This window comes from Gallus gallus, chromosome 2 (assembly GCF_016699485.2).
Source record: "Gallus gallus isolate bGalGal1 chromosome 2, bGalGal1.mat.broiler.GRCg7b, whole genome shotgun sequence".
Lineage (NCBI taxonomy): Eukaryota > Metazoa > Chordata > Aves > Galliformes > Phasianidae > Gallus > Gallus gallus.
This window is the reverse complement of record NC_052533.1, coordinates 136,911,387-136,937,286: the sequence shown is the minus strand read 5'-3', so window position 1 is coordinate 136,937,286 and position 25,900 is coordinate 136,911,387. Positions and strand designations below refer to the sequence as shown.

Here is a 25,900-nt window from a genome sequence, read left to right as displayed (position 1 = left end):
ATCATGTGCAAATCCCAAGATTTCTAAGCGTGGAGGCCAACGTGATAAATAGGTGCCTCTGTGCACTTAGGTCTTTGTGTGACGTGATGGGGAAGGGGCTGCTGCTCTCTGCCTCACGTACTGCCCAGGCCTGCCCTGCCCTGCAGCACCAACCGTTGTCCTTTTCACTCAGCTTTACTCGTGCATGTATTATTCATTACAGAGTGACAGAATATCCTGAGTTGGAAGGGACCCATAAGGAGCACTGAATCACAGAAGGGCCTGGGTTGAAAAGGACCACAATGACAATCTAGTTTCAACCCCCTGCTATGTGCAGGGTCACCAACCACCAGACCAGGCTGCCCAGAGCCACATCCAGCCTGGCCTTGAATGCCTCCAGGGATGGGGCATCCACAACCTCTTGGGCAACCTGTTCCAGTGTGTCACCACCCTCTGTGTGAAAAACTTCTTCCTAATATCCAACCTAAATCTCCCCTGTCCCAGTTCAAAACCATTCCCCCTTGTCCTATCACTATCCACCCTCATAAACAGCCATACCACCCTCCTGTTTATACGCTCCCTTCAAGTACTGGAAGGCCGCAATGAGGTCTCCCCGGAGCCTTCTCTTCTCTAAGCTACACAAGCTCAGTTCCCTCAGCCTTTCCTCACAGGAGAGGCGCTCCAGCCCTCTCATCATCTTGGTGGCCCTCCAGCCCCCCTGTACCCTGCTTTTAGCACCTGACTCTAATGGTGGTCTGCTTCTCCAAGTCAGGGCTTTGACTGCACCAAATAAAGCACACAAATACTGTATGTATATGAAATAACTTAATGGTAAAAAGTCAGTTTATTTTAGAAGTAAAAATAATATTACAATTATGGGGAAAACGATGAGGTTACAAATGCTGCACATTTTTCTAGCCAGAATTCTATTTTCATATAAAAATATTTCCAAAAGCCTTTATTTATAATAAACACCCTATGATCAGTCCTTAATCACATCACACATAGTCGGGGTTTGATTGATTGATTGAAGTACAGCTGAGGTCCGGAGCAAACCAGCTCAGGTTGTCCACCGTGTGGGTGAGATGTGAGCTGGAGGACGCCTGGTTTGGGCCCGCGCTGTGAGCTTCTGCCTGAGCTGCCTGACTTCTGCCATCAGCTCCCACTCCTGGCGTGCCAGCTCTTGTCTTCCAGCTAAAGACGCTTAAAGAGAGGAAACTCAGACTTAATATTGCAGCTGTTTTCCACAGATACCACAAATGCTTATTGGGAAAACTCCTCTGGAGAGACATGCTCTATCTTATTACAACCCCTTAAGCTCCTTGAAAGTGGTACCATGGCAGGGTTGTATTTTGTTACAGAAAGGTCGGATGTTGCTGGGGTTCCCTGGCAGCTCCAAAGACGTTTCCCAGTGTGTGCAGAGTGATACACAGAACACACAAGGGATTTTAACATGTGCTTTCATTGGCTAGCACAGCCCTGAGTAGATTATTGAGGACTACTTAACTGTAACTCTCTGAAGGATTTTCATGAAGGATGGCTCTACATATGCTCAACATCCCCAGATCATATACAGTTATGAAGCCTGAGCAAATACAGGTAAAACGATCAGGTCAGAATGGGACTAAACTAGGTTGAGGTTTAAAATGAATGGTCTTATAATGCAACACCCTTCAGGCATTTCCTACCTGTGCTATTCCTGGTAGTGATTCATTTTTTTTTTTTATGTTTTTCAGGTGTGAAACAGAAGGCAACAATAAACGAATGGGTTTGCTATCCACTAAACACCTGCACAGTGAATAATGACTCGATCACCCAGCAAGGTGTTCCAGTAATGCACCTCAAGTTAAACGTGAGAAAAAAGGAGGGCCCTGACTTAGAATCTTACTGTGCGATGACGACTGAGATGCACATAAATCATTCAGGCAGATGTTTGCAGACTTTGGCACCTGCTGGAATTCTACCCCTCTCTCTGCACGTCGGCTCTTTAAATCACGCAGTCTCTCTGTTGGAAATGCAGAGAAAGCATTGTTGTACATCTTAAATGTTTACATTTCTAGTGAATTTTTCCCACTTGAGGCAAAACAGTTTTTCTCTAGGGAGCAAAGCTGGAACAATTACTCACTCCAGCTAATGGCAAGTAAAATTTGTTCAGAATTTGAAGACAATTTTTGGTCTATGGGGCAAAGCCATGCATCACTGCTTTTCATTTCAACAAATTACAGTTCCATATGTGGTGTTTCTCCCCATATAATTAATCTTCTGACAAACGGGCCACTGAATTCATGCAGAATATGGCTACTCATACTTGCTGTTTTAGGAGACACTCATTTTAATAACTCGCAGTTGCTAATTACTCCATATTAAAACCATCAGGCAAAGTAGGGCAAAGTCTGACAAAGTTTGCTGAAAGCAACACCGATCAACTAATCTTAATAGTAGTCACTCATCTGCTTGTCTTGAGGAGATGGGGCAATGCAATATGTATCTGCAAAACCACACAAATGCAGTATTTCAGAAGGAAAACAGAGTCATAGAATTCTTTGAGTTGGAAGGGGCCATTAAAAGTCATCCAGTCCAACTCCCCTGCAGTGAGCAGGGACACCTACATCTCTGTCAGGGTGCTCAGGGCCCTGTCCTGCCTAACCTTGAATGTCTCCAGGGATAGGGCATTCTCCATCCCTCTGGGCAACCCATTCCAGTGCATCACCACCCTTATTCTAAAAACCATGCTAAACCCAAGGTGTAGGTGTCTTCTAGTAGAAGAGAGTATTACAGGTTGAGGTTTCCAAATTGATTAAAAAAACTGTGCAAACTATCCTAAATTTTCTGTTCCTGTGTGCTCTACAAATAATACAAAATAATGCACTGAGAGAAAAAATATCCTCAGTTTTGGGGATGCACGAGGCCAGCACTGTGCCTTTGTAGCCAAGAAGGCCAATGGTATCCTGGGGTGCAACAAAGAGTGTGGCCAGCAGATCAAGGGAGGTTCTCCTCCCTCTCTACGCTGCCCTGGTGAGGCCACGTTTGGAGTACTGTGTCCAGCACTGGACTCCTCACAGTTCAAGAAATACAGGGATCTTCTAGAGAGTCCAGTGCAGGGCCACAAAGAGGATGAGGGGCCTGGAACATTCTCCTTATAAGGAAGGCTGAGGGACCTAGGGCTGTTCAGCCTGGAGAAGACTGAGAGGGGGGATCTTATCAATGCTTGCAAATATCTAAAGGGTGTAAGTCAAGTGGATGGGGCCAGGCTCTTTTCAACAGTGCCCAGCAACGGAACAAGGGGCAACAGGCACAGAGTAAAACACTGGAAATTCTGTATGAACATGTAGAAAAACTTCTTAACTTTGAGGGTTACAAGGCACTGGAAGAAGCTGCCCAGAGGGAATCACAGAATCCTTAGAGTTGGAAGGGACCTCTGACAGCCACCTAGTCCAACTCCCCTGCAATGAACAGTGATGTGCACAGCTAGATCTGATAGCCCAGGGCCTTATCCAGCCTCACCTTGAAAGTCTTCAGGGATGGGGCATCGACCGCAACACGAGGTAACCTGTTCCGGTGCCTCAGCACTGGCTGTGGAGTCTCCTTTTCCAGAGATATTCAAAACTCACTTGGATGCTTTCCTGTGTAAGCCACTGTAGGGATCCTGCTTTAGCAGGGGGATTGGACTAGATGATCTCTAAAGGTCCCTTCCAACCCTTACAATTCTATGATTCTGTAACTGCTGGCTAACAAAGCTTAGAATCCCATCTATATAACATGATTAAAGTAATCTTATGGATCGTTTATAATGCTGCATCTGATGGTTATCAATTGAGGTTCCTATCCAAGTATGGCTTTATATATTGGTTACATGAAAGAATACTGCCAAAAAACACTCATGTAAGGGAGCTGAACCTATGTGTATCTTTAATGTTAGGTACTTTTTTTGTTTTCTGCTCATCAATCCAGACCTTCATGCCAATATCCAGGCTGCTGATACTCAAGAAAACTGCATATTCTACATACTCACCAAAATAGCCATCCTCTCTTTGCAGCTTTTCAGCCAATTCTAATGCATCATTCATTTCATCTTCTAAAAACTGTTTCCTGTGTTTATCTGCAGCAGCAGCTGCCTTCTGCTCTTCCTCCAGTTGTGCTTTTCTCCATGTAACTTCTTCCCACTATGCAACAGAGATACTGAGTACATCCTCAACAGATTTATTACAAGACCAAAAAACAACACGTAAAACCATCTGGATTACTACAGACTACACTTCCTCTTTAAATTAAAAGGTGTATTACTACACTGAGTGAATGTTTATTTCTGTAACATTTCTTCAAACACCTGGAGTAAGGTAAAAGTTTTGATTTAGAGAAAAAATGAGAGAAACTTACACGATTAGGAATATGCCTCTTAAATATCCTCACTAATTTGCTCTAGAGCTTCTAGAAATTTCAGGCCAAAACAGGAAAGGAGTTACTTCAACTTCCTGTTCTACCTGTTTTATGCTATCCTATGTTATAGGCAAAAGACAGTTATACTTTTGCCAGTCGCACTTAGGAAAAGAAGGAATGCAGATACCTTTTTTTCTTCTGCCTCCCTCATGGCTTTCAGCAGCTCAGCTTCTTTCACCCTGTTGTCATGCAGGAGCTTGGCTATCTCTTCATAACGCTTCTCACGGTCCTCATCATCGCTCCTTAGTTTATACAATGCTTGCAGCCTCCATTCATGGTCAATGCACTTCTGCTCTGCCTTGGCTAAATTTTCTTCAGCCACCTAACAAAATATTTCTCTTAACAGGACTCCAATGACTTTATTTCAAGTATATAGCTTTACATACAGATAAGGGAAGATATTTTTACCGTCAAGCTAAAGTGTCCTATGGTATCACTGTCACATGTCCTTAGCAGGAATCTGCACCTGCAGTGCCACCCCTTCATTCATTACAGCAGGCTGCCTCTTCTGTCAGGGCTGTCTTCTGCTCTGTTTTCATCCTTATTATTCTTTCCCTCACTGAGGGCCTTTTAAATGAGACATACACCCCCTCCATGATTTAGAGGATTTTGCTTTCTTAGCATGGATTTCATATGACTTACAGGTGCACTTAACATGAGATTGATACCTGAATGCCAATACTTCCACCCACATCCATATGCTTCCAAGAATTGAAGGTTGTTTACAAAAATTCAGGCCCATATGTTTATTTCTAGACAAAATATAAATGCAGATGCCAAGCATATGGGTAGTGGGTTAGCTGCAACTATTTTTCCAACTGTGCAGTTTTAAGTTCTGAGCTTGAAAATCCGAACAATTCCTAATGTCAAGCTATACACATTCATTACTGTGATCAGAGAGACAGCTTCTGCAATTCAATTTCATGCCAAGTACTATCAACGGAAAGTTCCTTTGCGGCTTCCTTTTGTTTTATTATGATTACAAATAAAACATGCTTCTTAATAGGAGAATAACTTCTTTTGAAGAGCACTTTTGAGTTTTAAATGCCTTTTGAGTTCTGGAAAGTAAAGAAAAAGTAATATTCATGGTGGTCCCAGAGAACTTCAGCATTGCATATCTGCTTGGGTGCTTCAGTCAGATTTTTGAAACCCTCAAAACTTTAAACAAGCCACCCTGATCTATTAAAATGGGTATCAAGAAAGTAGATCTCTTTAGAAATATTTTCATGTTAACTTGTATTAGTTCACTGCAACAAAAATACTATTAAATAGTATACCAGTTAACATAACTGACTCCCTCAAATACATGTGAAAATCCAACCATCTTACCATCTGAGCTTTCTGTCTTTCTTCTCGATCTGTTTCTATCCATCTCTGAACAATGTGGTCTTCAAGATCTGCCTTTCTTTGTCTTTCATCCATCTCTTCTCTCATTTCCTGTGTAATTGCCTCTTGATCTTTGATAAGACGCTGCCAAACACACAAGCATAAATTACTGTTGCTAAGCTACTAACCATAATTGTGATTCTCTCTTTAACACTTATTAAAACTTAATTAAACTAAAATTTGAATATATCCACACATCTCATTCCACTGCATAGCATAAACTACCCTAACTGTCCAAGACAGTGATATTCCCTGCTGCTTTACTGACTTGGAATTGTGCTAAGCCTGAGTCATCAGAGTGATCTCCCAGCTTTATACCGATGTAATTTCATCCCATGGATTACAATGGAGCACAGAAACAGAATTCCAACTGAAATTACTTGGATTCATCATAAAAATATTCTCTACATTTATGGCATACGTTAGCTAAGACCTCAAAATGTTTCACAAATATAAATCAAGTTTCATGGTACTGAGACTTACAATAAACACAACTGCAGACTGAATGCAAAGCAGTACGAATCCACACTGGAAACAGAAATCTTAATTCTCAACAGTTTTTCCTCATATTCATCAGGGCATATCTATACTGTTTTCTGAAGAAGGCATAATTCTCTCCCAGTCCTGCTGGAATCTGTTGGACTGTATCAGCAGGGTACAGATGCACAGTTAACATACACTGCGTCTCAACAGGCCTTCCAACCCTGCAAATGGCCTCTCACTGACAGTAGTAAAACAGTCAGTTCAGGGCATGGGCAGGGAAAGCCTGCCTGTACAGGCTCTTGTGGGCAGACATATAGCCTTGGTTAGTTAAATAATTGCAGTCTTTCTAGCCTAAAGAGGATGGTCACTGCAGAAATAGTTCCTTTAAACAGATGACTTTACTGGAACACAGGTGATCTCAGCTTGGTTTGTTTTACGTAGCCATAGGACAGCTGTATTTAATAAATAAATGCTAAAAGAGATTTAACCCAGTTATGCTCAGCATGAATGACAAAAAGTCTACAGCCAAAAGCTTTAAGTAAAACATAAGGAGACACGTGCTTCAGAATAAGGTTTAGCAGTTTTGGATGGCCACTTCTGCTTGCTTTCCAGCCAGATGTGCATGTATGCAAGATGGGGACATGCAGCTCTGGTTTCTAAACACTTAACTTACCATTTCTGATCAAAATGGACCTTACTAACGTCTTTGACTGGCAGTCTGGCTTTTCAGTCACATTTAACTTTACATTTAAACAATATTTATTGATATAAAAACCTTTAACACTGAATAATGATTTTTCTGGTCTATATGTAAGGCATTTGAGAAAGGAGGCGCACGTTCCCCATAAACCATCCATTCCATTTTGCTTAATGACACTGCTGGCAATGAGACATTCTGTCATCAACTACAACAATCTGTTATTAACTGAAGGTTTATTCTACAAAAGGAATCAGACAGGAAACTTAAAAAAACCCTTCCTTTTCCCTCACGTAGGCTGACAGAATGAATACAACCAGATCTGAGAACTACATAGGAAGAACCATTAAATAGAAACATCTGTAGAGTTCCCTAACAATTACCTGTTCAAAAAGCTGTCTTTGTGATTCAAGTTCCATCTGTCGTACTTCTATATCTTGAACAGTAGCAGCTGTTTCTTGCTCTCTCATTGATGCCTTGAGGAGAAGAGAAACACATGAAAATGGAGCAAGGGAGAAAAACAAAGCAAGAAAGTCCAAACCCAGAAGTGACACCCCACTTCTAAGTTCTAGTTAACTTTCTGTCATATGATGAACAGTGGAAAATACTGAACATTGAAAGTACAGGACAAGGTGAAGGCAAGAGGCACAGGAATAACTTTGAATCCAGCCACACGTTAGGGAAATGTCAGGCTAATGCTAATAATCTGTAAGATACAGCTACAAATTAAATAATCTCTGAACCCAAACTGCTGTGGAGGACAGCAGAGAAATGCAAGCAGCCACCTGGGCTGAGCTGCAAAAAGAAGAATCTGACAGTGGCCTGACCCTGCAAAGTGTGCTGCTGAGATACACAGAATAGCTCAGCAGAGACTACATTTGTGCCCACGAGGTTCAAAAGCTCATGCTCTGCTCTCTCTTGGTATGGTGCTTGAACTACTAAGCCTGCAGGAGCAGAGGCAGACCTGGCCAAAGGCTGTTCCAAAGTTAATTTGCAGTCTGGATATACAGCCCACAGACAACTGATAATTGGTGAGTCCTTTAAGGAGCTAATTACATTTTTCAACACTGTTAATATAGAGATATATTTGGCTTTTCCCAGGAATTCTGCCAGTTAAAACAAGACACAGGAACATAGGAAGTGCCAAATAAAACTGTTAAATGATACATTTACACTTTAAGTCATCTACCTCATGCTAAACACACCCCTGGGCTCACAAATCACAGTACATTTTAGCTATGCACTTTTTTTTCTTTGTTACTCTTCCCAGTAAGCCTTCAAGAAAAGAACAGCTTGAGCAATACTCAGCCTTTCTTGCAATGTCATCATCAAGACGTTTCAGCTCCGTTTGACGCCAATCTTGCTGGTATTTCAGAAAACGCCTTCTTGAAGCATCTAGAAATTGTAGTTCCTTTACTTTCAGTTCTCTTCTCACAGCAGCTAGTCTTCAAAGCCAAAATAAACAAAAGCAAGGGAATTTGTATGTATGAAAGGTCAATAAAAAGGGACACAAGCTCGCACCGCAGTTACTCACCAGTTTCTGTGAGCTAATCTCTAATGGATGAAGCGTAGGGCTTTCATTCTTGTAAACTACCCAGTTTTCATTTACAAGTAAAAATTAAATTCAGAGACACACACAGGCATCCTCTAATGGCAATCTCTTCCAATTAAGCTTTGAAGCCCTGTGTTCCTGTTCCTGTTGTACTTTAATAAGCACTAGTTTAGTATTGTAATGATCCAGATCTGGAAACTGTTACTTAGAATAACTGTCAGCACCCTGGTACCTCTTTCAGCACAAAATTAGTCCTGAATTTATTTGCAAAACATCAAACCCTTTCAAAGAACAAAACCACAAACTCAAGAATTAGTTTCATTTCTTAGAATAAGAACCTGATTTGTAGGTTGCAGAAGTTTAAGGAAAGTGTTACTTTTAGTTAATCTAATAAACTGTGTTAAAATTCTCTTCAGCCTTCACAACTGCAAAATATCTGAACTACCAGATTAACTTTGGTATTATTATAACTCTTTGCTCAGCAACTGATACATAAAAGCAGCCTCTTTTCTAACTCCACTAGAAACATAAGAATCTGAACAGTATAGCATCAATACTCTCAATACTGTAACTTACTCTCATATTTGTTGAATAAGTCTGTCCACAGTACAAGTATGACAATTAGCTGTCCAAAAGCATCCACAATCTGAAGTGATCAGACAAAAGGCTGAGAGCTGAGACAAAAACATGAAGTGTGCCGGCCTCTGATATGTTCTATTCCCTTGGGCAAGGCAGCAATACAACCTAGATTACTTCATTCTCACACCAAAATCTGACCTGCCAGACCACACTGCTCTCCCACACTACAATTTGTACAAATTAGTGGCCATTTATCCTTTACTCATGGTTAAAAATGTAACAGCAGGATACTGTAGCCAGGTCTCTCATGTTTTTCATACTGTAATACCTCCGCCTCCTTTCTGCCAGCTTTTCTTCCTCTTCCAGTACCATTTTTCGCCTTTGTTCTTCAGCTTCTCGGAGTAATTCCTGCTTTCTGTAGAAGGCTTCATCTTCTGCTTTCCGTTCCTGTGCTTTAGCTTCTAATTCATGCACTAACTGCCTAAATGGAATGAGATCATGTGTTCATATGTCAAGAATTGATTACTTTGAAATTGGTATCTGTGCTAGCAAAGAAGTACTGAAGTGTGATGCCACGAGAGCGTGGCACCCCTCTTTATGTACTGATAAAATACACGGGAAAGAGTAACAGTGCTGACTTTCACAAACATCTTTAAAGTCATCTTCCCCATATTTTCTTAAATCATTGCCTCTATTCTCAAACATACACATTGTAACAGAAAAAATGAATTGTGTTCACTTGTCCCTCCCAGTCTGACACTGTCTTCAGCTTTCCCATCAATACCTCTCTCTTAAGTATTCAATTTCATCCTGTCTGATCCTCTCCCGTTCCTGAGTTTGATAATCCACAATGAACTTGGGATATTTGTTAAATACAGGGTACTGTCCTTTTGTAAGTGGCATGAAGTCATCAAGCACACGTTGTGGATGGATATCTGGTGGTGTAGTCTCCATAAGATGATAAGCTCGTTTAATCACAGTGTTAATGTCCAGGTTGTTACGATGATGAAAGAAATACTGTAAGAGATAGGCTGCCATTTACATTCTACAAAAGATTAAGCAAGTTTTTAATACACCTATGTAGGAATAATTAAGTAAATTAGCAAGTTCTATATTCCAGAAGTTGAAAAAAATAAAAAATAAAAGGATTCTTTAGTTAGCCCTATCAGTTAGTAAAATGTCATGGGCTCAAGTGACTTGACCCAAACTTGATCCAAGTTGTAAAAGTGTACTTGGGTTCTTTTCCTTCTGCTCCAACAGCAGTTGTGTAAGAGATCTGGGAACCAAGGTGTGACGTGAGAGTGTCATACTGCCCACACAGGCGTTCATTCCGCTGGATAAACCTCACTCAATGTTTAGTGTTTACACACGAAACATAGCAGTTCCTCTTCGAGTAGGACTATTTTTCCTGTCAAAGATCTTCACCAAGAAAAATTAGCTTTTCAAAGACCTGATGCCTCTCAAAATGCTCACAAGCGCATTTTCAAGGTGGAACCATTTGTCTGCAGATATGTTTTCATATGAAAAATCCTCCTCCTTCCTTCTAAGGCTAAACGTGAGAAGATTTTAATTTAGCTTCAGAGAATGTCAAATAATACTGCCTAATTTTGCGGTCCGCAAGCAAAATAATGAAACATCACAGAATCACTGCCTTTTTTCTCCACACGCAGAAGTCAATCTTAGAACCTCAGCTAAAAGGCAGAATTATTTTGTGGTTGATGAACCGCCGACATTTACTAAGTAACTTTTAGCAGCATTAGAAAGCTTATGAAAGCTGTTAGAGATCTTACTGCATGGAACTGCAGGATATTGCTCAACTTTTTATCTATTTATTGTCCATTTGGTAGGTGTTAGATGACTGTTCAGCAACGTAATAATATATTAATGTGGCACTGAAACACCTCCTTCAAAACTCGACAACAGCAGATACGGTGTTTTATGCTTTTCTGCAGCCATACTTTCAGATGACCAACTTAAAAAAAATCAGATGTTTACCTCAAAATCCTGACTTTGATTACAGAGAAGCAAAGGAGCTCTGGAACAAATAATATAGGCAACAACAATCATTAGGAAGTACGAGGGATGGTTAGAGAAGATATTATCGAAGACTTTGAGCCATTCTTCTCTTGTTAGAACCTCAGAGAACAGGGTTTCTAGAAGAGGCCAGGCATAAACCTGCATCATTTGGGAAATGTGACAGAACAATCCATTAGTAGAATTCTACCATTCATTTTACAGAAACAAATATGAAATATTCTTGCCTTATACCAAAAATCTACTGAAGTTATGAAAGAAGCTGAAACCACGTTAGCATGTAAGCTTTATTACTCACTATAAACATTCAAAAGTAATATGAGATAAGCAAACATAATTTTCTTATGTCATCGGATGTTTAAATACTCTGTTCAGCTTTGTGAAGCTAAAATCATCCGTCATATTAAATACGTACAATTATGGATTAAACTTATTTACAGAATTCACCTCACCTATGCCCAATTAAAAAAAAAGGAACATGCATTTATAATTTGACCAATAGATTTTCAGGCAATGTGCACCTGAAAGGGAAGGACATCTAAGACCTGCAGTAGCACATGCACAAGATTTATGACCAGTCAAAAAGGAAAGCTTCAGGAAAACAATGATACGTTCTTTACACTGCTGTATCATTCAATATTATTTACTGAAACTCCCTTACAAAATTTATGTCAAAATAAACCACAAGTGCACTATCATTCCCAGTACTGACAGTTCATATACAAACATTGGCTAGAACATTACCTGTGAAGTCACACTGTATTTTATTAAATGCTGAAGGAGTTCCTTGTCATGATGTGCTAAAATATTTTCCATCATGCTAAGGATATTAACTGGAGGATTGGGAAAATATTCAAACCAGTGCTGACAAAAATTAACTAAAAAGAAAAACAAAACACGATCCACTGTAATCCGAAGTGATACTCTTCGCAACCTTAAGGTTTCATTATAAAGACTGCAAATGGAAGAGGAAATTTTAAGCAGCAAAGCCTACTTAGGATATTCCTATCTGTCTTCTTTCCACCCATTTATTCTGAAACCATTCCCACAGCTCACTGCTCCTCCAACTGCACTGACATGAGTGTTTGCTCAGGGCACTGTGAACCAGGCTGGGGAACTAACCCGGTTCAAAGGTACAGTATAAAAAAGTGGGTGTGCTGAGTGGTTGGAAGCAGGTGGGAATACTTCAACCAGTATTCCTGTCTCACAGAACTGCAGCCTGGATCGAGTAATTGTGAACACAGTAAGGAAAATATCTGTGAGCTTGGCTACTTATTCACTAATAGCATGTGTTTGCAAAGTGGATATGTATGCTTGGCAGCACATATCTTGTGCAGACTTAGCAACAGCTGTAACAAATAATTTCAGTGTAGTGCACTTCAATTTAGTATGTTTCTTCAGAAAACAGCCATAGTGAGCTTTCAGCCAAATGTCTAATTTTGAGTTACCATGTGTTTAAGACAGCTAAACACAGTAAAACTTTATGAGAGATCATTCCCTTTGGACTGGAGCGGAGGTGGGTTTGAGTACTTTTCCCATGCCTGAGAGACAGATTTTAGCTATTCAGTATGATACCGTTATGCTAGATATACTTGTTCTCACTGAGACTTTGCAAATAGTACAAAACTGCTAGCTTTTCTGTAAACACTGCAGAAGGAAATCTACTATCTTGTTTTGATTTAAAAACAAATTTTGGTTTTAAACATACAGTTGCTACATATTAATTCCTGGCAATACCTTTAAAAGTGTGTCTGGCAAGCTCTTAGGAAATCACCTCATTCATTCCATCAGGAAAAGCTTTTTTGTATAGGAAAGCTTAAACATGTTGCTGCATATTCAACTTTTGAAAATTGTTACTTACCTACTACTGTAGCAACAACTTCAAAGCAGATCAGCTGGTTGTTCTGGAATAATTTTACAAATGGGAAGGCTAGCAAAGGAATATATGGTGTCTCGCCAAAGATAGCAGACCAGTGAGCTAGAGCTGATAAGGTCCTATACACAAAGGCAAGCATAGGTGTAGGAAACGTCAGTACAAAATTGAACAGAAGTATAATGTGCATTTTAAAACTAACATTTAGAAAGACTGTAAACTTCAAAATAGATGCAGGCTTATACCAGTTATAAAAACAAAAACGCATTAGGGCACTACTATTTCATTTTAGCTGGTTTCAGCTAAAATGGGATGCATTTAGATCAACGTATGAATATATGGCTGGATGTGGCTCTGGGCAGCATGGTCTAGAGATTGGCAACCCTGCACACAGCAGGGGGGTTGAAACTAGATGGTCACTGTGGTCCTTTTCAACCCAGGCCATTCTGTGATTCTGTGATTCTATGAAAATATAAATCTACAATATTTAAATAAACATAAATATACATTTTACCTCTGTAAAACTCTCAGCAGTTTCCTGCTTTTGAGGGGATACTCATTCTGAATATTCACAAATGCGCTGTGGGTTCCCTTATCTATCAGGCTACTGAATGCTAAGTGGTTTTCAGGAAGCTGTAATAAGGAACGCCAAACAAACATCCTGTAATTAAAACACAGACTTAGTCAAGCAACTTCTCTTTCACAGGCCATTAGAGACAAGCAAGCTGATTTTGCTCAAGCATGAACATGCACACAAGCATACCTGTATTTTGCTGGATACTCGCCATATCCTTTCAATAAGGCCTGTAAGCGTTTCTTGTTTAACCCACCTGGCAATTCATTCTACAAAACAGGGAATCAGCAGTAAATGTGAGGATTTCTCATTCATTAACTCTTTTCTTGCACTCTATTCAATGACAGTAGCTAAATATTGAAATTTGTAGCACACCTTAAAAATATATATAATGTGTCCAGCTGTATTATCCTAAGTATTTCAGCAACAGAGGTCCCTCATCTGCTAAAGTCAAGAACAGCTGCCACCGATTTCAGATCAGACCCTGACTGACTGAACTATATATAGTTAAATGATTGATACAGTCAAACATAAGGCATATTGACATAAGTGACAGATTACGTTGTGATGAATGTCACAGGAGAAAAAAACACGTATGTGTATATATATGCATATATAAGAATATATATATATACACATGACAATCAAGATAGAGACATGAAGAGAAGGCAGCCCAATAAAGGAAATACACATAACAGTAATGCATCTTCTAAATAATTAAGAAAATTGAAGTAGCTTCTAGGCAGATGTTTCAGAAGTGCAGTTTGCAAGCAGGGAAGCAGATTGGATTTAGCAAATATCCAAATGTGTCACAAGTTGAACAACTTTAGAGGTGCCCAAACCTGACTGGAGCAATGGTAGCTCTGGTTGCATCACATAATACAGGAGTTATGGACAGAACGGAAAGAAGAAACGGTGCTAAAACTCCTTTAACTCTGCTCAGATATCCAAGTGAATCAATGCCTGAACGTATTCTTCAAATTAAATAGCTTTTCTATTTTTTTTTTTCCCCAAGGAACCTTAAATGCACACTGGAGAACAAAATATTTGCAACTCCTTCCTACCTCTTTATTTTCAAGTGGTGCATTCATTTGCACTTTCAGCAGTCTGGTGTGAATTTTGCTTCCTTTGGATTTCCAAGGCTGCTCTGACCTTCCTGAAGTCACTCTTCTTGTCAGCTTGTTTGCCTCTGACTTGCACTTGGGCCAATCCTCTACTACTTTGAACAGCGGAGGTGGAGGCTAATATTAAGTGAAAATGACTCAGTTAACATCTTGTAAGACAGAATAAATAACGCTATAATTTGATGTCTATTTTATATGCAATATCCTTGAGCTTGAAGGCCGCAGTACAAAGAACACAGACATATTTATAACATAAACAAATACATATGATCTGTATACTCCTAAATATACATGGCAGTGAATTAAACTACTGTAATAAATAGAAAGACTGTGAGAATGTATACACAGCTTCCAAACATCTACTCAGACATCATGTTATTTCCCTGTTTAGCAAACAATGAAATATAATTGAGATAGTATAAATGTGTATCACGTGTTCAGGTTATTCATTGTAATATGTTTCTCAATGTTATAAAAGACTTTGCATTTCCATAGCACCTACTAGAAAGAACGCTAAAGACTTTTACAAACTTTAATTAATCTTCAGTGTTAGGTAGGTATTAATTCAATTTTAGAGACTGGGAAAGCAAGGAACAAAGTGGATATCCCAGTTCATGTCAACCTGGCAGCAAAAGCGCAAATGGAATGCATATGTGACATCTTTACACATCCTTCCTCAGCTCCAACTCCTTCATTATCCGAAGCTGGTTACTGTTTATTTCAACGACACAGTGATTAAAGATACGTGGATTCTGGATTTAGAAACCTGACTCCCATTAATAAATTACTTTAATAAAATAAGAACTGGTATTTAGAATGCTTGTTATTTAGGCAGGACTAGGAGTATGATTGTGCCATAATGATGGCACATAACACAGCAAGAACCATCCATGCCTGCAGTTTAAGAGAGCATTAGTTGCAAAACATTTCTTGCTAGGAAATGGAACAGAAGCAGCACACAATTGTGCTGTTTCCACCTCTCCCAAAACATCATTACAAAGTAAAATCAGTCCCCATTAATTGCTGCAGAAAGAAATACCGTCTTTCCTTCCACCCAAAACCAAAACCAGGGTGATACACTTTAAAAATGCCACACTACTTGACAGGCTGGAATAGAAATGAAGGAACTCAGCAAACCACTTTTTCTGTTTTTGTAGTGTTAAGTATGGCACTCCAACACTTCTAAGCCAATGACATGGCAGCAAACTACTGCTGATACAAAAGTTATGTGGACAAGTGTCACCTTTAATGGGATCTACTGCAATTATAAGAAATATAAAACACCGTACCTTATTCACCTCCTGAGTCAAAGCTTGGACACTGTATAAATTAAGGCTACCATTTTCCATTACTGATGCAATATACCGTCCATTGGGGCTAATTGCTGCTGTACTAATTCCTTCTTCATGACTCCCAATGACAAAAAGAATTTTGTATGTTTCTATACTGATAAATCTCATAATATTATCTTGACTTAACACTCCAAGGACCTATAAGTCAAAAGAATTAATCAATAATGCTGTCAATGTCAAACAAAGAAGAATACCAAATTAAGAAATGCCATTCCATTAAGCTAGAGGAGCAACTGGACAAATATTTAGCACAGAATCCTTCCTTTGGTATGGCAGGGGCCCACCTTCCCCACAGTCCTCAAAATGCCCCCCAAAATACATGTGTTGAATCAAGTAATCAAACATCCATTCTTAAGTTTAAGTAACTGACCTGATTGGAGCCCCCATCAAAACTATCAGGGAGGAATTCCAGATGACGGACAGCTCGTACTTCTGTAGGCATCTGGATTATTCTTACCAACTGCTTTGATTCTAAACACCATAAGTGAAGATGGTTTGATTTTCCGCCAGCTACAAAAATCCGGCCATCTCTGGGTCACAGATGAAGCAAAGTTTCCATCAGAATATTACAGTTTAAGCTACAACGAGAGAGATCATACATTTCCTGCTATGCCCTCAAATCACTCTGGAATCTGACGTTATTCCTGTCATACTCTCCCAAAAGTACAACATAGCTTCTAAATAATAAAATTTCTTTTGTAATGGATAGCTTAAACCTTATTTTACTGGTCATTAAATCAACTTTATTTCAACTGCTATTTCAACTGTAATAAAAACTGCTATGGAACCTTGCTGCAAGTATAAGTCATAGCAGATTTCAAATGCTTATCATTGCATACAGTTCAATACTTCCATAAAACACTGCATATAAGAAAAGCAAACCTGTTTTAAAATTACAGGTTTTGTAGTCTGCCTTTAGAATGTTTAAAATAGCAGCTTACCTGGTAACTGCAAAGACCTTATAATGTAATGCAGAGCCTTCTACTGCAGTTGGCAACTGATATTTACAGTGAAGAGTATCAAATTCCCAGGCAAAAACAGAATTATCTTTGAAACAGCTGAGGATGGTGTTACTCAGTGGAAGAAAGAAAACCTGAATGAATATGAAAAAATAAAAAATGGAACGATGTCACCAAGGATGTACCCTTTAAACTGGATTAAAGTGAACGGCAGAATAAAATACAGCAAGGAACCATAACAGTATAACTATCACTGTAACTGTGTAACGAAGCTGCAATGCAAGGCTTCGATCCTGGTGGTGAATGGAGTTGTAGAGGTGAATAGAGGTAAATCCAGCTGGTGACTGGTCGTGAATGGTTCCCCAGGAGTCAGTATTGGGGCCAGTCCTGTTTAATATCACCTGGATGAGGGGACTGAGAACACCATCAGTAAGTTTGCAGATGACACCAAGCTGGGAGGAAGCTGATCTGCTTGAGCATAGAAAGGCCCTGCAGAGGGATCTGGATAGGCTGGATCAATGAGCTGAGGCCAATTATATGAGCTTCAACAAGACCAAGTGCTGGGTCCTGCATTTTCATCACAACAACTCCATGCAATGCCACAGGCTTAGGGCAGAGTGGCTGGAGAGCTGCACAGCAGAAAAGGATGTTGGGGTGTAAGCAGACAGACAGCTGAAGGTGAGCCAGCAGTGTGCCCATGTGGCCAAGAAGGCCAACAGCATCCTAGCTTCTATCAGTGTACTTGGCATGGGTGAGGCTACACCTTGAATGCTGTGTTTGTTTCGGGCCTCTCACTACAGCCAATTTACCTCACTGAAATGACACAGAAGTTTATCTGGGTTATTTTCAAAACTGTTCCTCCCTCTTCTGGAGGGTTCTGATGATTGTCAGAGAGGGCATAATGGTGATGCTGGGAAAATGCACCCAGCTGCAGGAAAGCATGGGAGCCAGGAGCCAGAACTGCTCACTGCGCACAGGTGGGTTTTGAATAGCTTGCTGCATCTTCTACAAACTCACCTCTGCTTTCAACAACCTGCAAATGCACTCTGTGAAGCACTTATCCTTAAGCTTAAGCTCCTCAGTTTTGCACGGAACTACTAAATGTAAGAAATACTGTACAAAGTTTAGCAGTGTGTTCTGCAACTATGAAATGCAGTTTGTCATAAAAGAGAACAAAACCAAACTTGTACTTTTTTTTTTCCATTATTCCAAACACGTTTACCATTTATATGTAATTCCTTTTAATAAAGAAAAATAAAAATGATTTTTTTTTAGATGTACGGGTGTTATTGGATACATTTTCACTTAATGACAAATCACTGGTCTAGATGAGAGGTTCTGCTTTGGTAGGAGAACATGCAGCTTCAGCCAGTGCCCTATAAGTGTAATTTTGAAGGTTAAATTCAAAATGTTTTCTGCTATTGGAGCACTGAGGGACTGACTACCCGAAGGACTCAGTGGCTGAGATCTGCAGTCAGTACCAAAAAGTTCAGAGTTTTGGTCTGAATGGTTTATTTGGACCTTGAAATTTGGATACACAGGATGGTATTCATCATGCTGAATGTCAGTGACTGAAAGTCAGATGTCCAGCCCAAATTAGTCACTTGACAGTGAACAAAAGTTACCCGTAGGGCAAAAGTCACCTCACCTACCACATTCATGTTTAAACAGCCTGAGCTGCACGTCCTACCTGAGGGACTGTGAGGAAGCCTAGACAAAAATCTGAGGACAGACTGATGCCTATCATGCAGATGGGTGAAGCTGAGCAACGTGATTTCCACCTTTTCTTACTTCCAATTGTAAAAAAGTCCATGGGTCCTTCCAACAGCAAATGTAGCCCAAGAAGAGCTTCAAGTTTCTGTCTAAGTTCTGGCAAACTGGACCAGTTCCTCATTTTCTGCTTTGTCCTAGAAAAATACCACAAGCTGCTCACAAGCAGCTGCTGAATAAGCAGCAATGCTTTGAAAATTGTCATTATAGGCGTCTTTTCTTTAGCTCTTCTTTCTTGTCTGTTTTTCAACCGCTGTTCTTAACAGTATGCAACTCAGCCTCTGTCATATTAAATAAGCTTTGTCTCATACCGACTGAACGGAGGGTGTGTTTTGGAGTGCAAACTGGGCTTAAATTAAAGAGGCATCACAAAGTACACTGTAGATCAGTGTGGAAGTAACACAAAGCCTCAAATAGCAAGTAGGAATCCAACTTTGGAGAGTATGTGTCATGGTTCTATCTCACGATAAATCTGATCTTTAATCGAGCACTTATCTATATGTTTTGAACTGTGGCATGGGAGTAAACATCATTATCTCTGTTCTAAATATTGCAAAACAAAATCCAGATAAAATGGATTATTTGCATTAAGTCCTATTAGAAATGGTAGAGCCAAACCAAAATTGCAGGCTCTTAATTCCCAAATTCATGATTTATTCCCTCAGTGACAGTCAGTAATGCTTAGACTTAAAAGTTTGTTTCCATACTGTAACATCCTGACCCTACCAAATTCTGCAAAATTTCTGCCTAAGAACACAGTGAAAGTACTCAAACAAATATCTTTGTCCTCTACAAAATCAGTGTAGTTTTTAGTGACCAACCTGATGAGAAATTTGGTTTGAAGTGGTATTTATAAGACTACGGTGTAGGGCAGCACGTGTGTAGGCAATGCTCTGGTACTGCAGTGGTACTTATTGTAGTATTTATGCTTAAGTTTGACATTTGGTGGCATAAGCACACCTATTTAAAGCAGCATAGTGCTACAGTAGACCTATTAATATCACACCCTGATATAAAGGGTCTCCTTCTCATCCCCTAAGCTCTTCCAGTATAAATGTCTGTGCAGCAAACCAAAACAAATGCTGCTAAAATGCAGGGTTTTCTTTTTTACTGCATTACACTCTTAGAATCACAAATTCATTCAGGTTGGAAATGATCTCCGGAGGTCCTCTGAGACCATCCCCAAGTCAAAGAAAGGTGAACTTTCAGGTTAGCCTGGGTTGATCAAGGTCATATCCAACCAAATACGCAGTATCTCTACAAGTGAAGATTCCTTAAATGTTTCCAGCAGATCTTTGTAAGTACTGACTGCCTAGTGGCCTGACTGATACGACAGGAGAACAGTTAAGAAAATTAGCCCAAAGAATACCTAAAAGATTTAGCTCCAATTTTAAAATTATAATAGAATCACATAATCATTGAGTCCAACTCCTGGCTCCGCACAGGATCATCCAAAATACAAACCTTGTGGCTAAGAGTGTTGTCTAATCACTTCTTGAACTCTGGCAGCTTGGAGCCATGATCACTGCCCTGGGGAGGCTGTTCCATGCTTGACCACTCTGGTGCAGACCCTGTGCCTAACCCCCACCTGCCCCTCCCCTGACGCAGCTCCATGCCTTCTCTCGGGCCCTGCTGCTGTCACTGAGCAGAGCTCAGCGCTGCCCCTCCATTCCCCTCATGAGGAGCTGCAGCTGCCATGAGGCTTCCCCTCAGCCTGCCCTGCTCTGGGCTGAACAAACTCAGTGACTTCAGCTGCTCCTCAGACGTCTTCCCTCTGTCTTCAAGTACTGTGATTTTAACGTGTGGTGTTACTCCTCCTGAGGTATGTTTTTTTACCCTTTAGCAATTGCTCTTTACTCACCTGCTGTATACCCACAGACTGACGAACATTAAGCTTTCTTTTCCTTTGAAAGGTGTCCAAGTCCCACAGCTGTGCTGTATCAGTGGATGTGGTGATGGCATATCTGCCTGAGCCATGGACAGAGATGGAAGACACTGAAGAATCATGGCCTCTCATCCAACTAACAAGTTCCTGTGTTTCTGCAGTACGAAAAGAAAAAAGAAAAGAATATGAAAGTCATTCAGAAGACAATGACTGCTACTTTACTTTCCATACCACTTTACACTTCGTACAGCACTATGCCGTAAAAGTGACTTTTAAGCATAGCTGATACATGACCATTTACCATTGCAATCCAACAAACAAGAAACAAAGTCTTCATTTATTATACCACAGAGAAACAACCTTCTCATCTCTCAGTGACAGGTTTTATTCTCAGTTCTACAGAGAAATCCAGCTTGCTCAGACTTGTTTAATTTAGCCCAATAATCTATCTTAAGAAGTCACGAACATTGCAATCAAGTAAAGTAAGCATGCCTTGTGGGCCAATTATTTGATGTGAACATCAGCAGAAATATCAAGTAGTTGAAACTGAATGTTCTGCTTACAGTTCTCCACTTGTTTTAACTTGTGGACAGTTTGTATGAGTGATTAGACAGCTATTCACAGGTGCAAGGAAGAAAGGTTTCATGACAATGGGCTATGACTACAGGAAAGCACAGTCAGAAAGCAACACCTCATTAACTGTTTTAGAGTCCAAAGTATTTTTATGCTGTGTAATACATACTCAGGAAATAGTACCTCTGACTACATTGTTTCTCACTTGTGAATGCATGACCACTAATCTTTCCTCAGCATCTAACCCTATTTGTGGCAAGACTACTTACATCAGCTGTTTTGCCTGACTGTCCATGGGGTTGCTCCAGCTGATCAACTGCTATGGCACCAAAGATGGGAAATGGCTATAAAGCAGCTCGCAAAGCCTAATGGTCAAGCTTTCTGCTGTGCTTACAGACATTTGAGTGTTCCAAGCTGTTGCCAGATGAGAAGATATCATGGGATTACAGAGAATGGCTTCTAAATTAGGGGATGGCCCTCACTATTATCTAATACTTTGTTAAGGATAGTCCATCCAATACTGACTTATGTGAAGGACATCTATACTCCAAGACGTTCTTCAGTGTGATTTGGTATCTGGAAACAGCACAATCTCAAAATGCAGGACTGTGAGATCATAGAATTGCAGAATGAATCATAGAATGGCCTGGGTTGAAAAAGACCACAATGATCATCTAGTTCCAACCCCCCTGCTATGTGCAGGTTGGTAAAGTACTGGAACAGGTTGCCCAAGGAGGTTGTGGATGCCCCATCCCTGGAGGCATGCAAGGCCAGGCTGGATGTGGCTCTGTGCAGCCTGGTGTGAAAAGCTTCCTGCTAAGGATATTTAGTAAGATATCTCTAAGTGCACCCAAAAACTAAGTTTGGCCTTACTGTTGTTGAAGGAAAAGCACGGAGGATTTCAGATCATATTTTCTTCTCTTCATTTTGGGGAACATTATTACTTAAAAAACTGCACCACCAATATCATACTCAGACCTTCTAGTTGCAGTCAAGTGACTCCTATGGCTTTTCAAAAAGATGTAAGCCCAGATGATACAAGACAATACAGCTGGAATTTCTGATTGGTTACTTTACAGAGAATTAATTGTCAATGCCCTTCCCAGTGTAATCAAGTCAGAGGCACACAGGTGGCCCGTGAAATTAATATTTAGACACTGGTAGGTACAGATCTACCAGCATTCTCAAAACAACTGACAGTCATTTCAGCGTGCCCAGTCAATTAGCTGACATGTATTATGCAAAAATAGTTTGAAACTGGTTCAGTTGCTAACTGTCATACTAAAACCAAAATTACAATGAGACAGTAACAATCCACATAATAAGGCTTTAAATTTCTCCTTACCTGTATCAAAGCACTTCACAGAATAATCAGCCAAAGCCACCAGGAATTCTGTCTTTCTGCGAAGATTAAATGCCAAAGCAGTGCAAGCCTGCATTGTTCGCTGAACAAGCTTGAACCTATTTAAAAATACACGTTCTCATTGTGTTAGGAAGCTTTGGCTCATAATGTCAAGTGAGGTATTAACTTAATCAGTTTCAATATATATTTCACTGAGAGAAAAAAGAACTCAAAAGAAGAGAGGAAAGAAATCATATCTTCTTCTACTATGTGTGAGTAGCAGTGCTAACCTGAAAGCACACACTTGAAAAGATATGAATGTATTTCTGTAGATGACAATACTAGGTTGTTGTAATTCCTGGCTCCTATTATTAATTGATAGCACAACTCCTTTGGTAGTTCTCCATCACCGAAGTTCTATGAAATTGCTGTTTGTTCAGTTAAGTTACAAAGTTCTTATCCTTTGCAGCAGCTAAACTAATACAACAGTACACAGGGAACCTACATGAAATAGTGGCTTGCAGTTTCAGCTCTGAGAAAACCACCATCTATCTGCACAGTCATGGAAAACTAATGGTTAAAAAACTGTGGCACAGTGACAGGCAACTTCCACACCCCTGAATGTTGCAGTTATCAGGACAGTTAAAATGGCATTATATAAATATTCTCACCTGTTTCCATTCAGGTCAAAAACGTATATATTTCCTTGGTGGTCTCCAGCAAGCAGAGAATCTCCAGAACTGTCAAAAGCCACATTCAGAAAACGTATTGCCTTGGAATGATATCCTGTGGCACTATGAATTATGTTTACTATAACTCTGTGGAGAAAGCAGACCAAACAATTGTTTTGTTTTATAACCATGTATTTTTCCAAGACCTAAGATTAACATCTCCCTCGATTACTGTTTTACAATTCTCATCATTCATAGTGTTCTGTGAGGAACCTTCCAGGGAAAATAATGTCTTTGTATTATAAAAAATTATACTAAACAAAGGAAGTCATTCACTATGTTGAAAGAACGTTAGAGAGTAAAGCAGGCAGGAGGAATTGCACCACCCATGGGCCTGTTACATGACTCCTAGCGACCTGATTTTCATTTATATTATTGTATGACACTAACTTGTATGCTGGCTTATCATCATAGCCACGCTATCTGAAAATGTAGCTCAGCTCTCACAAGGAACTTCGTTCTTCATTAGCACCATAAAGAAACAAGCTAGAAAATGGAGAAGTGACAAATCATCATGAACGGCTTTGATTAGATGCAGGGAGGTTGGGAAGTAGGGGAATCCATGTTAACCTCACTTCCTCCCAGCCTTCAAAAGCATGAAGCAATCCATTTCATCATTGTTCATCTGAGATATTATGGAACAAAAGTTTCTGCTTTTTCACATTCTATCATGCTGCTGACACAACATAAAGCCAGATGCAGAACTGAAGCCCACGTGCAGCAAAAAGCTGTAAGAGGAAGCAGCACCCTAAGGTTTGGGAAATCTGCTGCTCCTGGATTTCTTGGATACTGTTGGGCAAACCAGTTATCTTCTATAATCATCCGGATGTAAATTCAGAGTCAGATTAAGTAACTAAAACTGTATAGAATATTGGATACTTTGACCATGCTAATGTAGGATAAGGATACCTCTGAGCCACCAAATGCCAGGAGAGCACTATAATCACTACCTGTATGCAGGTAGTGGTGTGCACACAAAGTGCAAATGCACATCTGTATGGCCATGCAGCTATTGCTGCAAAGCAGAGATACAACTAATAGCACTTTGCCCTGCTACACCATTCTGGGATAAGAGGAAGGGCCATAAAAATGAAATTGGAAAGCAAATTAGCTGTTCAGATTATCATTACAAGTTTGTGATGTTAGTATCGTTAACATCAATAAAACATAACATGTGATTTACGATTCTAAAAGTAGCCTGAAGTGGGAGTACTATCGGTGTAGTGCCAGTACCTCCCAGCACTTTCTCAGCATTGCTCCCTGTCTTGCTAGAGCTCCTTTGGCACTGAACTAATTCAGCAGAATAAAGTGGAGCTGCACCCAGAAGTCCCATGGCAAACACCACTGAGGCACTCAAAAGCAGCATTCTTACTGCTCTTCCCCTTGGGCCAGACAGTGTTCTTCTCATATTTCCTCATCAAATATTTCAATTAAACTCTTGTGGGAATTTGACCACAGTATCTTCTTAATGGAGGAAAAACAAACAAAGAAAAAAAAAAAAAAGAACAAAAGGAAAACTAGATCAAGACACTTTTGACATCCACAAGATCAAAACAACTGCAATGCTGGAGACCATAGAGTCATGATGGTTGGGAAGGACCACTAAGACCATCTAGTCCAGCTATCCTCCTGTCACCTCCATTGCTCACTGAGCCATGTCCCTCAGTGCCACACCGCCATGTTTATGGAACACCTTCATGGATGCTGACTCCACCACCTTCCTGGGCAGCCTGTGCCACTGCCTCACCACTCCTACTGAAAAGAATTTTTTCCTAACATCCAACCTGAATCTCCCCTGGCACAACCTGAGGCCATTCCCTCTCATCCTATGGCTGTTACCTGGGAGAAGAGGCCGAGCCCCATCTCGCCACAGCCTCCTTTCAGGCAGTTGTAGACAGCAATAAGGTCTGCCCTGAGCCTCCTTTTCTATGGCTGCACAATCCCAGTTCCCTCAGCTGCTCCCCATAAGATTTGTGCTCCAGACCCTTCACAGCCTCTACCCTTCTCTGGACACACTCAGGGCTTCGATGTCTGTCTTGTAGTGAGGGGCCCAACACTGAACGCAGCACTCGAGGTGCAGCTTTACCAGAGCTGAGTACAGAGGGACGATCACCTCCCTGCTCCTGCTGGCTGCACTATTGCTCATACAAGCCTGAGTGCCATGGGCCTCCTTGGCCACCTGGGCACACTGCTGGCTCACTTGCAGCCAAACGCTGACCGACAAACACCCTCCGATCATTTTCCTCCGTGCCCTCGGCCTCTCCCTGCCCCGCCGTTACCCGCCCCGTGCCGCCGGGCTGGGTTTGCGGTGCCAGATGGAGCCATGCTCACGGCAGCCCAGATCGCAGCTCGGCATCCTCGGCCGCCGCCGCCGCTCCCGCGCTCGCCGATTCCCCTCAGGGTTCCCTCAACGGCCGCCGCCGCGGGGGATGCCGCACACGTGGTACAACCCGCTCCTCCTGTGCCGACGGGGAGCGGCGGGAAGAAGGCGGGAGATCCCCCCCGTCCAGCGTGGAATGGATCAGCCCGCCCTGAGCGCGGGGCATGCCGGGAGCTGTAGTTCTCACGGC

The 25,900-nt window shown here is 40.8% G+C and overlaps 1 protein-coding gene across 5 annotated transcripts; it reads right to left on the bottom strand.

Annotated features, from left to right (window-relative positions):
- Positions 1–791: 791 nt before the first annotated feature.
- On the bottom strand, positions 792–25,728 carry TBC1D31 (TBC1 domain family member 31). 5 transcript variants are annotated; one of them, XM_015283159.4, is made up of 23 exons: positions 25,610–25,728; positions 23,721–23,816; positions 23,271–23,417; positions 22,603–22,718; positions 20,661–20,839; positions 17,012–17,163; positions 16,441–16,600; positions 16,008–16,208; positions 14,659–14,835; positions 13,784–13,863; positions 13,535–13,681; positions 13,009–13,142; positions 11,892–12,025; positions 11,109–11,288; positions 9,898–10,130; positions 9,442–9,594; positions 8,292–8,427; positions 7,366–7,458; positions 5,746–5,886; positions 4,544–4,738; positions 3,992–4,142; positions 1,868–1,984; positions 792–1,182 (listed from the first exon to the last, which is right to left on the bottom strand). In XM_015283159.4, exons 4-23 carry the CDS (start codon positions 22,694–22,696, stop codon positions 1,040–1,042), a joined length of 3,000 nt encoding a protein of 999 aa, XP_015138645.2. In that variant the 5' UTR covers positions 22,697–22,718; positions 23,271–23,417; positions 23,721–23,816; positions 25,610–25,728; the 3' UTR covers positions 792–1,039. The 5 variants fall into 5 exon arrangements, with proteins under 5 accessions (XP_015138645.2, XP_046794217.1, XP_418456.3 ...); XM_046938261.1 differs by lacking the exon at positions 23,721–23,816 and having other exon boundaries at positions 25,531–25,728; XM_418456.8 differs by lacking the exon at positions 23,721–23,816.
- Between the last annotated feature and the right edge of the window lie 172 nt (positions 25,729–25,900).